The 16,047-nt window shown below is 42.1% G+C and overlaps 1 protein-coding gene across 2 annotated transcripts in view; it reads left to right on the forward strand.

Annotated features, from left to right (window-relative positions):
- NPRL2 (NPR2 like, GATOR1 complex subunit) overlaps positions 1-16,047 on the forward strand; it is a 141,454-nt gene that overhangs the window by 69,963 nt on the left and 55,444 nt on the right. For both annotated transcript variants that reach the window (XM_085625157.1, XM_085625158.1), the window contains exon 6: positions 4,562-4,698. In XM_085625157.1, the coding sequence (XP_085481283.1) occupies positions 4,562-4,698 (137 nt within the window). The remainder of the gene's footprint in view (positions 1-4,561; positions 4,699-16,047) is intronic.

Below are 16,047 nucleotides of genomic sequence, written 5' to 3' on the forward strand. Positions count from 1 at the left end.
CGACCCAGCCTGGAACAGAGCAACACAACTGGTTTTGGGAGCCGTTGGGGGAGAAACGCGATATATTAGGAGCAATGCGAGAATCCAGCTGTGTTGTCTCTTTAAAGAACAGGTTGTGGCCTAAAGAAGCAACTTTTGCAGGCGATGTCGGTGTTGTTAAGGTGAGGAGACCAGAGCAGCAGCCGGACGCAGGGGGAGCGGACGAGCACACCACTGCCTTTCTCTGAGGTCAAGAAGAAATGCCTCGGAGAAAGGCAGCGGCATTTTCGGTTTGGGGGGCGTGTTTGTCTTTTCTCTCCTCCAGCCATTGGCTGGAGGAGAGAATGAGACTTTCTGCAAAAAACACGCCCCCGATCCGAAAAGGACGGGGCATGATTGGAGTGACGGGGCCTCTTCTCCAATGGCTGGCCAGCATTTACTAGGCCAGCCAATGGAGAACAGGGGAGAAGAGGGGCGGGTTCAAGCCCCTCTTCTCCCAAGTCATTATCTCTCGCGAGCGAGACTGCGCAAGCGCAGCCATCGCTAGCCGAGACCTAAATAAACTATTAGGGGGGGGCTGCTAACTAGGGCATGGCCATAACTCAATATATATGGAACAGTCTTTCTGTCCAGCGATAGTGGTGCTGCAGGGACGTTTCTTTTCCCTGCCCCATTGGTTACTTTTGTTTTTAAACCCTAGTTCAACTGTACACTTTCTTTGGTGAGGTCTTATTGGCCCCTGAATTCCTCTCCCACAGGCATGCCTGTGACTTGTGTGTCAGTACCCTTCTGTGGCCACTTGTCTCTGTGACATACTGTGGAGCCACTCTGCAGATTCCAGAACTTTCCTTCACACAAATGTGAGGAAATAGTTTTTTATAGTTAACGTTTGCCAGGGATTCTGGAAATAAAACCTAGTGAGAGCCATGCAAGTCACCTCACCCCGGATTCTCCCAGGTATCTAGTTTTCAGAAATGTACTGGGTTGCTAAGTTTCCCTTGGTGCCGGCTGATCTACGGCCCAAAAGCCACAGCTACCCACTTGGCAAAAATAGGATCAGTTTTGAGTGGAAAAATTTGTATTATCCATGTTGCGTTTTGGGTCGTTTGCTGTTGGGGCTACTAGGCCTACACAAGCAAGTGAGGTACCATTTTTATCGGAAGACTTTGGGGGAATGCTGGGTGAAAGGAAGTTTGTGGCACCCCGCAGAATATCGAACATTTCATTACAGAAATATGAAGAAAGTGTTTTGCTTAAGTCAAAGTTTGACGTTTGCAAGGTATTCTGAGTAAAAAACCTGCCGAGTGCTGTGCAAGTCACCCCACCCTGGATTCCCCCAGGTGTTTAGTTTTCGACAAAGAATAGGTTTGCTAGGTTTCCTTAGGTGCCAGCTGAGCTTGGGCCCAAAATCCACAGCTAACAGCTTTCTAAAACATGGGCAGTTTTCATTAGAAAAATGTGATGTATACATGTTGCGATTTGGCTCATTTCCTGTCGCGTGGGGGCATAGTAAGTAGAACATGTGTTATTACTGATAGGATTTCACTGCATTAATGCTTCCAAGTGTAAGCCAGTGTAGTGTGTAAGAAAGAAGGCATTTAAAAAAATGTCCTACTAATCATATGTTAGTACGGGCATACACATTCAGTGATGTACAAATAACCACTGCTCCTAAACTCCTTATTTTGTGCCCATTTCAGAAATATGTAGGTTTCTTTGATACCCATTTTTCACTTTACATATTTCACCATATGAGTTGGTCTATACTTGGAACATAATGAAAAAACATTCTACGGTGCAGCTCAGTTATTGGCTCTGGGTACCTTGGATTTGTGGAGAATTTACAAACCCTGTATATGCCCGCAGCCAAGAGGGCTAGCGGACCTTATGGTATATTGGTTTCGTAAATCGGCCATTGTGACAAAAAGTTACAAATGGAATTTTTGCCACAAATGGCTGTTTTTTCCTACTCATTTTCGATATTTCTTTATTTCAACAGTTAGTTCCTTTGGGAAAACCTTGAGGATCTACACAAATGACCCCTTGATGAATTCGGTATTTTGTCTGCATTTCAGAAATCTATAGCTTTCCTGGAATACCCATGGGTTTCACACTGCTTTTCACCACAAACTGGAAGTAGGTTGAGAGCACAACAAATTGAAAAAAAGGGCTACCTATTTGAAAAATGCCAAAGCTGTGGTAACATTTTTTTATTCACCTCTGCATGTAAGTGAAAGCTGAGAAGATGGTAATTTTAGCACAGCAAACCGTTTGTTTGAGCCAGTTTTTGGAAAAACAGACACTTTTATGCAAAGTACTTCTTTTCCTCTATTTCCCCGAAAACTCAAAATGTAGCTATATTTTGCCCATTTTCTCAGTCCCCTCCAGGGGAATGCACAAACCCTGGGTACCTGTTAGAATCCCCAGGATGTTGGGAAAAAAGGGCACAAATACGGCTTAGATACCTTATGTGGAAAAAAGTTATGGCGCCCTAAGTGGGAACTCCCCCCAAATCGTCACTGGGGGGAGGCGGCCCAGCAGTAGGGGTTTAATCTTAAAGCTAACTACTTCATTTGACATTATCTTGTTTTTGATTTCCAAACGTTTCTAGAAGATTGACAATAGTGTCTCGTTTATTGTTGTTATTCAAGAGAACACAAGTTTCATAGAACAAAAATAGTTTAAAGGGCATCAGGCCACTTTCTGCTAATTGTTTTTACTTATCTTTTAACAACAGTTAGATTATGAGAGTGAAAGATAGAGTGAATCTTCACACCTAGCACATTTAGGACGGGCTGTACAGAATCCCTTCTCTGATCTCAGTTGATGGCCACTGGGACTGGAGGAACTTAGGCTTGGCTCTCTGACTTACAGTGCAGCTGGCCTTGTGAGACAAGAATGGCATACCATGTCAGACCTTTGAACATAGAGCTGTATTGTTGAAAAAGGTATGCAGGTGTGTGCCATGCCTTAAACTCTAAACTTGCTGTTCTAGAATTAGATCAGTGCTTAGAAGTAGGATAATGGGGGTAGTGTTGCTATAGAGTTATATTAGCTATCATGTTGGAGCAGTTCCTCTTATTTATTCTTTTGGTTGACATTGCTGCTGCAATTTTATGTCTTCATTGTGGTTACTATTCATATTGTCTGCACTAGACTAGGATTTTGATTTAAAATACATCTTTATAATCTACCCTTTGTGGTTTTAATGTTCTTGAGTGCGTACATCAATGAAAGAAGGGCTGTAAGTTCCACTAATTATACCTCTGACGTCTCATGGGATTGATGGTTGCCTGAAACACATCTTGCACAAGTAACGCTCAGTGGGTTGTGGGCTGGATACAGTGCTAATAGTTTCCAGATTCGAGCTGGCACATTTACTGAATTCTTAATGCCAAGGAGTCCTGAAAACCTCTGTGTTTCCAAAAAATCTAGAGAACATATCATCATGTTCCTCACTGCTGCTGAGGGGTATCATCTATCCTTTGGCAGAGAAGAGATAGGGGAAGAAAGGGTAGGTGGTGGCTCCGACAGCCCCCCAATGAGTTGAAACTCAGAGGCTTCTGGCATTGCCGCATTACAACCGTCAAGTGGCTCATTTAATGCTATATAGCCCTACCGAAGGAGAAATAAGAGTTTTGGGAGCGGAGCCTGGACCTGGGCTAGTGCAGGACCATCTTGTTTGGCTGCCCGCCCCACTATTACTCGATGATCGCAATCATGATTTTTCTTTAAGCCTGGAGTGTACCTCCATACCTTTATAACTATGAAACAGATAGGCTGACTAAACATAGCAACAGTAAGAAAAACATTTACTTGTGAGATGTTTGTGAATAGTCCGTGTACACTGTGATACTGTCCTTGTAAAAAAAAATGTTTTTTAAAGCGGTTTCATTTCCCAGTCCTTGAACTGCAGGTTTGTGAATCCTCATTGTGGGTTTGTGTACCAAGTGGCATTGCAAAACTATAAAATTGATTTAGAGTTTGAAATGTATGGGGAATGGTTCATCTGCACTCTTAGTTGCTCAATTAGAATTAAGTATTTTATCAAAAACTATTGAACAGATTCAAATCAAAAAGAGAGTCCAGCCTGGCACAATCATGGCGCCATTGAGACACACAAACGGGAGGAACTTGGCACACTGCAAAATTACAAGGCACTCCTAATCAAAGCCTTCGCCTTGTGCTGCTGGTAAAATGGGATGAAAAGATTTTCCATGCCTACATTGTGAACGAAATTGTGAGTAAGGGCAAATAATTAACTCTTCTTCTGGGAGCTGAGAGTGTGTCTGTATTAACACTACGTAATGCCAATGCTTGAGCTATACCAGGCACTGAAATACATTCACCATTTTTAAATCACAAAACCACCATTATTATGCAATATGATTTATACTCCCATAGTGCTTTACCATGTTTCCATTTTTATGTGTTTTGAAATCCATTGTTTCATCCATCTTACTCACGGTTATAGATTCCTTTGCAAGCTCACTTATTCATGCATCGAATGCTCCAGTATGGTAGCATTCTAACGAAGTGCTTCTAACACTGGAAACAACACTATTTGTTTTACCCTTTACAGATGAATCTAATACCATCCACCTTAAAGTGATTGAACAGCGGTCAAGTCCACCCATTGTGCAAGAATATGACGTGCCTGTCTTTACCGAAGAGCGTGGTGACTTCATTAGCTCGCAGTGGGACCTCACCACCCAGCAGGTGGGTTCAGGCCACTTACCTCTATATACATGGGTCACACCCTACAGGTTGGTTCTGGCAGCATACAGGTACAGACATCTCAAGACTCATCGGGTGGATTGAAGTAGCTCACCACCTCAAAGGAACATGCACTACTACAGTAGTAATTGTAATTACTAACCTGAACCCCAACATCTAGACAATGGCTTGAAGATCACCTAATGTTTGTCATATGTGTAAGATATATTTCTTCGATAAAGGAGGTAAACCTGTACGTCACTTTGTTTTCCCTTTCTATCACACCAATAGAGGGACAGAAAAGGTTAGGAATCAATAACAACCACAAGCAACATAGAGCTTCTTCTTGATTCTGTCCCATTTGAGAAGGTTACCTTTGAACTGCGGCACTCTAATGCACTGTCTGGATATTGGACAAAATTTACCACACCAGCTGGACTGCAGGTCTGAATTCTAGCTCTCTATACGTTCTTCAGTACCCAGACATAACCAGCTGTAGGATTTCCTAGATATTTGAACAAAATATTTCCAAAGATAGGATTTCAACCTGATCAAGATCTGCAAGAGAGGAGTGAGTATTCAGCTCAAGGCCATAGTCAGACTTTTTCTTGGGTATATTAAATCAGCAGTCCAATCAACTATTAATTTTTTGGATACATCTGCCAACAGAAAATCTAGTATGGCATTGGAAACTACATCTTTAAGAGTACAAAAATAAAAGAAGGCGAACACAGAGAGTAAAAACAGTCCTAATCAATTAACATATTGGTTTGAGATGTTCAGAGTGGTCCTTGATTTAAATTACCAGAGAAACAGTTCAGAAGAGCAAATTAGGTTATGTCACTGTCCTGAAGGTCAGTACACCATCTGAATACCACCTACCATTAATAAGACTGCCTTGCTTTCCAAATCCAGCTCAGTTTTCTTGCTAAGAAGGTTTATATGTAAGATGGATCCAAGCCTCCACAGACGGAGAACTTATTCACCTCTATACACTTTCTAGGTAGAAAACGTTGCATAGTATGATAGTGTAAAAACTTTTAATAAACTGAGATGTGTGTTTATGCCCTGGCTATAATAGAAACTAATAGCCAACACAGTCAGAGAATTCCTCTGTAAAAGTGAGCCATGCACGACAATACTTCAAGCTGTTATTGTGAGTTGAGGAACAAAGAATATCAGTCAGTTTTAACTCTTGCCTTTCTCTAATCACACAGAGAGAAAAAATGTCAATGATGCTACAAAGTGGTATATTTTTATGTTCTCTTCTTGCCTTTTGTGATTATTGTAGCAATGAGCCAGTAAAACTAGGTTTAATTTGTTGATTTTGTCCCTTATTTGTTCTGTCTTTGAGGGATTTTTTTAACTTTTTATTTTATCTGAAACTGGCATACTTCCTGGACTTACGTTCCATCCATGGCGGCCATTGTTTTAAAAAAAAAATATATTTTTCTTGTTTTTTGACAATAAAATAACATATAGAACATAATATGAATACTTGACACGATAGGTTGTAGAGCAATTGCAGCCGACCAGTGGTCATAATGAATATCTACTACAGGGCTACACATTGAGGGACATGAAATATCCAATTGTATATAAATCATGACATCAAAACTACACAGTTCCTGTTCAACGCCAAGTGGGTCATAATTAGGGCTCCCGGTTTTATGGTATTTATTTTTTTGCCATTTCCGTCTGTATTTATCCATATTTATTTTTCGGGCATTTTTTCTGTATTTATCCACATTTATTTTTGCCACAAGCAAAAGACGACGCTACAGCTAGTATTTTTCCACATTTATTTAAATTGACAATGCACACATGCGCTCAGTTGTTGTTGGTCAACACTATACATTCACCTGAAAACTTTGCCATTTGCAAAATGTCCCAAATATGCTTAAAAGTGCTATCACAAGCCATTTGTCTCAGAGCCTTGCAGTTCCTGTCATCGGCAGAGTGACACATCCTTTCCCCCACTGAACATCATACTGCCCCACAGAGAGAAACTCACACTGACTTCAACTGCAACCCAAATTGTGCCCCACTAGCGCTAAAAGCTGTCCCTGGCCATCACTATGAGGATTGATGTTTTGTGTGTGCAGAAGAGAACAAGCATTTGCAATGCAATAGGTCTCGCAATTACGCTAGTTTAAGTTATTGGCATTGTAAATGACAATGCCTTTTATTTATCTGTTTTAAAAACCAAAACATAAATAAAAGGCATTGTCATTTACAATGCCAATAGCTCAAACTCAAGTAAATGCGAGACCTATTGCATTGCAAATGCTTGTTTTTTGGACCTTCGAGCTAAAAATGAGTTGAACTTTCATGTGGCATCTGCCACTCACGCTGTAAAGTCACCCACAAAAAGCAAAGCCGGAAGCTTTGATGTAATAAAGGGCAAGAAATAACCATCTAGTGAGTGAATTGCACAATGTGAGACCAGAAAACCTGAGCTCAATCCCGGCATCCCCAACTGAACAAACTGTGTAAACCTTGTCAAATATTTTATTTCAGCAAGCCTCCTTTTTTATACATTATCACACATGAGAACATCTGCAAATACATCAGCATCAGTTAAGCCACACACTGTACAAACACCTCTTGTGTTTGATTTAATAGACTATAATTTTGTTTCATGCATAATAAAATTCCATGCCACATATAGGATACACATAATAACTGACTTGCCTCTAACTACACTAGTGGCACTGTCGACATGGAGAAGCATTAATTCTTCCAAGTTTATGTATTAAAAACTACCGCTTTTAAAAATTCTTCTCTATGCAGTGATATAATCTGATGTGCTAAAATGAGACGCGTGTACCCTTCTTTTTCATTTTGGAAAGGAGTTACCATACATTGTATATGATACCTGTGACTTGATTTGTCTGCCGAATATTTTCAAGGTTTGGCTCGTGCACAGGCTCTTGAAGCCAATCCAGACCCTGGGCTTGGCTCGGCTCCCTTGCTAATTTGTGGGCTTACACACCTCTAAGCTCCACCTATGATAACTCAAAAATACAAAAGAAATTTGATGAGACCTAATGAAACAGAAACACGCCATCGTTGTGCATATTGTCTCATGAAAGAGGGTGATATGGCCTAGCAGTTCAGGCTTGTGTGGGGCCAGGCTTATTTGCATACCTTTCTTACAATGATGCAGACCAAAACATAATGCAGCCCCAATATGTTTCCAGTGCTTTAGAAGTATGCCCCAAGCTTCGAAATCAAATATTTGACAAGCAGTCAATGACAGGACAGGAGCACACCTGATGCCTTCTATGTCACTCATTATCAAACCTAGAATCTGAATACAGCTGAAATTAAAAAAAACAAATTAAATCCTAGTGAGAGGTGAAGGTCCATATGCAGTCATTAGGAGCCACAGAAACAGCTTACACACAGCCGACCCCGAGCACTTCACAGGTCTTTAAAAGACCATTCGCTTGTTAATGGGGCTTTGTTGGTTGTTCACCCCTTCTAGAGCCCCTGCATCGCCACTCCGACTATTGCTGGAAGAATTAGCACGTTACACAATATCAAGCCCTGTCAGCTGAAACCCCCCAGGAATCGGGTTTTGCTAGCAGGAATCGGGAGGCGGGAGACTAGCCTTGAAATCGGTAGTCTCCCGCCTGAATCCGGGAGGGTTGGCATGTATGGTATAAACATCAAAAAAACTATCATTTGCGGTTTTCTACTTTCAGTTTCTCTTCCCACCCAACTGTAATCAAAACACTATATTTGTGTTTCTCAAAAAGTGTCCCTGGTTTAAGCCTTCACTGGCCGCCCTCTGCCGCACACTGTGCTCCTCGGCAGCAGTGGGCGCACTACGAAAGCACGAGAGGCCTGCTCTGTGAGTAGTTTGAAGGTTATCAACGGGGGGCGGGAGGTGGCCTTTCAGATTGCATTGCAAATGTACTCAAGGCGCTGGTAAAGTGCCCCGAAACAAAGTCAGGCGATGAAGACACCCCGAGGCACAGAACAAAGATGTGGCACCCTGGGACAGAGCAGCGGCAGCAGACACCGCCCACCCACGGTGTGAGGAGACTGCAGTGAACACAGCAGGCTCTCGAGATGCGCTGCCCTGTCAGCTGAAACCCAGAGGCATCGGGTTTTTGCTTGCAGGAATCGGGAGGCGGGAGACTAGCGCAGCAACATTTACTCGTATTTTACCGTTTATAAATATAAATACAGACAAAGGAAATATCGATTTCCGTCTGTATTTATATGTATAAATCCGTAAATACGGAAAACCAGGAGCCCTAGTCATAATATACCTCAGTCAGGGTTCCTCCCTCAGCCTTCCGGACAATGAACTCTCACTCTCTGATTCCCCATCCAACTCTAAGCCATAATATTTCATCCACGGTGTCCATATTTTCTTGCATTTCCGCGGGCAGCCCCTAGCTTTGTATGTCACCTGTTCTGCAACCATGTATAGGTCCAAACATGTCCTCCATTCCGTTAGCGTGGGTATTTGTTGCACACCCCAATATTTTGCTATGTCACGCTTGGCCACCACTAGTCCCAGGTTGGCTAGTAGTATTTTACGCCGTGGGGTATCTACCTCCATGGAAATATTCAAAAGAAGGAGCTTCGGCTCCATTTCTATCTGGACCTCAAGTATGCTATTAAGCTCATCCACGATCTTTACCCAGTATTCCTGAATTTCCCTACACTCCCATGAGGTATATATGAAAGTCCCATCTATCCCATGACATCTAAGGCATTTCGGACTATCTGCCCTCCCTATCTTGTGCAGTCGGGCTCTGTCAAAATATATTCTATGTAAAATTTTATATTGAATGAGGCGTAATCGAAGTTTGATTGCCTCCTCCCGTGGGCGGCCTCCCAGTCTGTCTTCCAGTGTTCCGGTAGTCTCCTCCCATTTGGTTAGAAGTGGACCAAGCTTATCCGGCATATTATTGAGTAAAATTATATATGTGTAGGAAACAGCTTTAGCCGGAATCTCTTCTTGCAGTAGGCGACCCTCTAGTGGGGCATATTCTGTAATGCCTCCCCCTCCAATCCCTCTGCCATCCATGCATGTTTTAAACGAAGATAAGCATACATTTGTGTAGCATGAAGTTGGGATCTGTTTTGAAGTGTCTCAAACAAGGCCAATACTCCCCTTTCTAGAAGGTCCCTTATCTTGGAAATGCCAATTAGGGCCCACTTTTTAAAACCCCTAAGCTTCCCTATTTCGGACAGTCTATTCCCTTCCCATAGCGGAGTCTCCCTGGTACATTTCCTGTCCCCTTGCATTTGCCTCTCAGCGTGTTTCTAAGCCTCCAATGCCCTCCGGGTTGCCTGAAGCAGTTGGCTACTACATTTCCCACCATATAAATAATGGAGATGTGTACGATTTCTAAATTGTAGTCGTTCCAGCCTATACGTCGAATGATCCCCTTGTATATGTATCCACTCGTTACTTACAATAAGGTGGGATGCCCTGTAGTATGCCCCGATGTCTGGGAGGGCCAGACCACCATTATATGCATTTCTTTGCAAAGTTTGGAGTGCCACTCGTGGGTTGGCCCCGTCTCATAGAAGCAAGCGTACCTCACTATCTATTTGATTGAACAATGTGTCTGGGATTTTATGATAAATATTTAGCAGCACATAGAGCAGCTGGGGAAGCGTAATGATTTTATATATGGCGGCCCTTCCCATTATAGTTAGGGGGAGTTTGCGCCACCTCTTAACGTCTTCTTGAAAATTGAGAATAACTCTCTTAACATTACGTGCCAGGCTCTCTGCAACATCAGTGGTAATATAAAGGCCAAGATATGTGAAGCCTTCCGTTGACCAACGTAGACAGTCAGGGAACCCCTGTGGGTCCACCGCCCCCCCAATTGGGTAGAGTGTTGATTTACTCCAATTGATTTTATATCCCGCGTGGTTCCTGTATACCTCAAAAATCTGCAGGATTCGGGGGGAGGGTCACATTAGGGTCGGTCACATACAACAATATATCATCTGCATATAAAGATATACGTTCCTCCTTGAGCATTTGGGCATCATCTACGAACCCACCTAATCCGGGGGTAGTTCTAATAACACAGGCAAGCGGTTCCAAAATAAGGGCAAAAAGTAATGGAGAAAGGGGACATCCCAGTCTAGTTCCCCGCTGTATTGGCCAAGGGTCAGAGAGAGCCCCATTGACCCGGGCCCTAGCCACGGGTTCCGTATAAAGCAGCGCTACCCAATCTCAGAAACTTGGCCCGAATCCGAATTTCTCCAGAACATACCTCATAAAGGGCCAATGAATGGTATCCAACGCTTTTTCAGCGTCTAGGGAAAGCAGTAAGTGTGCAGTTTCCCGATCTCGAGTGGCATCCATCCAGTTGGCCACCCTGCATAGATTGTAACGAGTGGCACACTTCGGCATAAAGCCAGATTGATCGTCCTGAACCAGTGATGTAATCACCCTTATAAGGCGTGTAGCAAGGATGGTGGCTAGGATTTTAATTTCAGTGTTCAACAATGATATAGGGCGGTAGGAGCCTCAGTCATCTGGGGGTTTCCCGGCCTTGTGAATCACCACTACAATCGCCTCTCTGAGATCGGCAGGGAGCAACCCTTCCTCTTTAGATTCCTTGAACATCCTAAGTAGATGTGGCGACAGAAGAGAGGTATTTTTAAAAAAAAATTCTCCTGGGAGGCCGTTGGGACCCGAGGCTTTCCCCAGCTTCAACCTGTTCATAGCTTCTGACACTTCTTCCAGTGTGATTTCCATATCAAGAGCCTCTTCCTCCTCTGAGGAGAGACAAGGAAGTTCAATGTTTTCAAGATACCTGCATATTTGTGTATTGCACACCTGTGTTTGGGCCGCATAAAGTGTAGTTTAGAATCGGGCAAAGGCCCCGGCTATATCTTGTGGCGTAAAGTAATATTTGTCTGCCTCCCTAATGGAGGTAACCCACCTAGATTCTTGTTCCTTTCTTCCCAACCATGCCAGTAATTTACCTGTTCTATCCCCAGCTTCATATAATCGATGTTGTGTTGCAAGCTGGTGCGAACGCAATTCCCTGGTAGCCAACGCTTGATATTCTCACCTAGTGATGGCAATCTGGCAGAGGATGCGTGGGTCTAATGCAGGGGCCCCTTTGTTCTCGAGGTCAAGTAGTTTGCGTTCTAAAGACAGGAGTATCTGAGTTTCGCGCCTCTTCTGCTGGGCAGTGATATTTTGTGCTCTACATGGCGGCCATTCTTGGTGTCTTAGCAGACCTGCTTGGAAGAATACATTCAGAGGGTGTTTAAAGATTTACTAGCCTATTTAAACACTCCTAAAGGTACACCAAAGGCAAGCCCGCCTTCGCCCGTATGTGCTACACACGCATGGTCTGAATGAAGATGCTCTTGAAATTAATTATGGACCTCAAGAACTAATGGTCATAAGGAATAGACACTACCTCCTCCAACTTCAGATGTAACAGAAATATGTATACTGTGCATTTTTAATAATAAACCTCATGTCTTTTGGAAGACTGTAAATAAAAGCTCGGTGTGGCCTATGTCTCAAGGCCACGCTATTGAACGTGAGATCTTCACCTAAACAAAAAGATGAAATTCATCAGCTGATTCTAGAATGGAATTTAGACACCACTTTCGACATGCTGGAAAATAGATGGATCAAGTAGGAGAAGGCGTGGCTGCTGCCTTTAGAGAGTATGTGAAAACACAGGCTAGTATCTTGTCACACTTTAGACAGACCCACAGCCTTCATTGAAAAAACCTCCAAGATCATCAGTCTCCTTATAACTAACATTGCTACTGTAATCATTCTTGGGGATTTTAAATTATGGTACAGATGGACCTCTGTCACGTTCAAAAGAGGCCTTTTTTTATTATTAATTCCTACAACAGGAGGGCGATAAACTCATCCATCAGGACGGACACATAACCAACCTTATTTTTAGATGCCATAAGTTTACCCAGCTCTGATCTTCAATTCCTCACCCCCAAATAACCTCAAGCAGGCAAGTCATCGAGTAGGACGGACCTTCTCATGACTCTTGCACAAACATAAACTTTCAGAGGAGTCCCTGAAATCTAAACAGCATTGCAGTACATCTCAATACCTTAAATCCTGAAAGATGCAGTTTGTATTTTAAACAAAAATATGAGAGTTACCTTTGATTAAGAAGTGTACAAGGCCACTAGCCATGTTTCTCTTAAAACACCCACACACTCATGAGTTAAGAGTTGAAAAAGTAGCAGTAAGACAGGCTGAAACCAAAGTGCTAGTCTTACTCATCTTCAGTGCACCAAGCATTTAGACTACAGCTCAGTTGGTGTAAGCTCATTCTTCATCAAGCTAAAATCCCTTATGGACAGAAGTAGCTTCCAACTCGGCTCAAAGCCTCTTTGAAACTGTGTGAGAACCTACAAGCCCTCGTTCCTATTAAATACTATCTCTTCAATTCAAGTCTTTGGTGATAGGTTCTCCACATATTCCGTAAATAAAATATTATCAGTTTATGATAACATTCAAGTCGCCTTGACAAAAAAAGATCCATCTGATATAAATCTCCTTTAGCACGAAGTTCCTGTAATTGACACCGTTCTTGTATTCAAGAGGCCCTTACTCGCCAAATGCTGATATCAGTTAGGTCAAGATCTCCTGATGACATCTGCCCCACCAGAGTTTTACATGATTTGACTACAATGGTTATTTCTTCACTATCGGCACTCCTAAATCGGTCTTTATCATCTGGGTTAATTCTCTATGAATGGAAGAAAAGTTTGGTAAACAAAACTAATCTAGATCCTTCTTTAGAATCTAATTATAGACCAATATCACTGCTTCCCTCCATTGCTAAAATAGGGGAGAAATACTTAGCCAAACCTTTGCCCTACCATGTTAAGCAGCATATGCTGGACGCTGCACAAATTGGATTGCTCCCTGGCAAGCGCACAGACTGTCCTAATGTCAGTCTTTAATATTCTTAAAATTGAATTCAGACAGAAAAAGGTCATTAGAATTGCTTCTGCACGCTGAAAACATATCAGAAGCTACACCTAAACATTGGTTAGTGGAGGAGAAAATAATGTTTTAAATCATTTTGTTTGGTCCACAGAGCCTTGCATGGAACTCGAGCCCCTGTGATCCAAAATCTTATCAATATATATGAGCTTCCCCACATATTACCTTACGCTAAGAAGATAAAGGCATTAGTTCCTCCAATCATATGATTCCATTTATGGAAGATCTGATGTAGGTGGTAGTGAAAAAGAATACAAACTGTAGTGGGGGAAGTAGTTGGATTGTTTGCACTGTTGGCAACTGAACAAAAGTATCAGCTGCAGATAATATATGCTGGATGGTGAGACACCTGCACCCAAATGCTAATGCTGACCTGCACTAGCTTGATTGTAAGCTGCCTTGATATGTCTGATGGTGAATGAGAATTGTACTCACACGGTAGTGATGACCTTGGTCCACAAACTATATGCTGATGCATTCAGCCGACTGTACTACCTCCTGTGTGGTGAGCTGCTTCTCCTACTTACTACATTGGTAGACACCTTGTCTGTCATGCCAAAAAAAACACCCAGAATAACAGTTTATCCGAATAGAAGATGTAAATAAAACATTTGGAAGAGGAACATATTGTTGCCAGTCATTGTTAACAGGCATAGAGGACTCAAGTACAATGTTTTACATATAACAAATGAGAAAATATTTTTACTGCATTCTATGTATCCGGTGGTACTCCGAGAAAGCTCTGTTTTCTGAAGCATTTTTTCACACTTTACAAGATTTTCATGGAAAACCTGCTGGAATCCACATCTACACATCCTATCAAATAAGAGTAGTATTTCTGTACAGAGAGATATGTGTTGCTTGCAACCACAGGGTGTAGCCTTCAGAGATTCCTTCCTCATGGCCTTTGTGTAGATAAATAAGCCAAGACAATTTCACACTCTTAAAAAAATATATATTTTTGTTTACTTCATTAAGGATAACAGAAGTCAAAAAGGTTCATGTAGAAGTCTAATAAACCAAGTAGTCTGAAAAAATATATATGGGCAGCGTAAAGAGTGCATTAGCTGCCTTCACCCTCATCACATCCATGAGGACTGCGATATTTGTTAAATCTTTGATGCAACCATTTTATTGGACTGGAAGATAGAATTGTCTTCTTAAATTAGTGTCTGCCTTTCTTCAGGTGAGAAGCTTTCCAGGAGTTCTTCTGTCCCCTTCTATACTTGCAGGCTGCCTTCTTAAGGAAATGTTTTGAAAGTATTGTGAGGCTGGTCAGCATTGAGTGGAAAAAGGGGAAAATATTCTCACCTGACCTGGAACTCTAACCCCCAACTACCTCAAATAATCATTACATTTACCATTAACATAACAATGATCTATACATTTGCTTTCCTCCCCATCAATGCATAACAGATGCAAAATCATGAACCATCTCTAAGCTGCCTTCTTTGAGTTGTTCCTCATTGACTCCTCCATTATCCACAGACATGTATTTGTGAGAACGTCTCTCTTCTTGATAAAAAAAATAAGCAGAAAAACTGAATCCTTGGACAAGTAAGTCACTGCTGCTATTCAGAGTTGGGACGACTACATGAATTTATCCCCTTTATATGGCCCTCATATACATGTTAGAACTCTCAAACTGGCATCATGTGTTTCTTGCCTATGGGTCTTTGATTTCACAATGCTTTTCTCCCCCTGTTGCTACTTTGCGTACACTTTTTATCATGATGATCAAATTCAGATGATCATTCTTAAACATGGTATAGGTACGTAGCACTGAAAACATATGGGTACGCATTCTTTTTAGTCCACATGCTCCAATATTCACCCATTGATCTGCTGTGGGTGCTCCCTGTATTTTTAGGTCTCGCTTAGGCAGCACATGCACTCTCTCTTCAAAACATGTTGTATCTACTCCCTGTGCTTTCATCACGCCCATCCCTTTTCATTCGTTCCTTTTGTTTGCCTTTCTAAATTCCTTTCTTTTCATTGGTGAAATGTTGCTATTTGTCCCTCCTTTGGGTTTGTCACTTTCATGGCTACTGGCCCTGTTACATGTCCGCGTACTCTTTTGTTTCTTTATGGTTTGTTTCTGCACACTCTTTTTTTTTTTTTTTGCTGTGGGCTTTTCTTCCTGTACCCCATCCTTTAAAGGTGACGCGAAAGGAGTTCAACCATTGGCAGTACGGATCGACATTTATAATTTTGTTTCTGTTCCTATTTTGTTTCGATTTGCTGTTGTTTCATTTTATTTGTTCCCATCTCCCATGTTTTTTTTAGGCACAGGGAGAGCCAATGCCGAGACTCGAACCTGGTTTCCCAGTCCCAAAGTCGGCAGCTCTGTGTGTTAT

Source organism: Triturus cristatus, chromosome 9 (genome assembly GCF_964204655.1).
Source record: "Triturus cristatus chromosome 9, aTriCri1.1, whole genome shotgun sequence".
In the NCBI taxonomy this organism is placed as follows: Eukaryota; Metazoa; Chordata; class Amphibia; order Caudata; family Salamandridae; genus Triturus; species Triturus cristatus.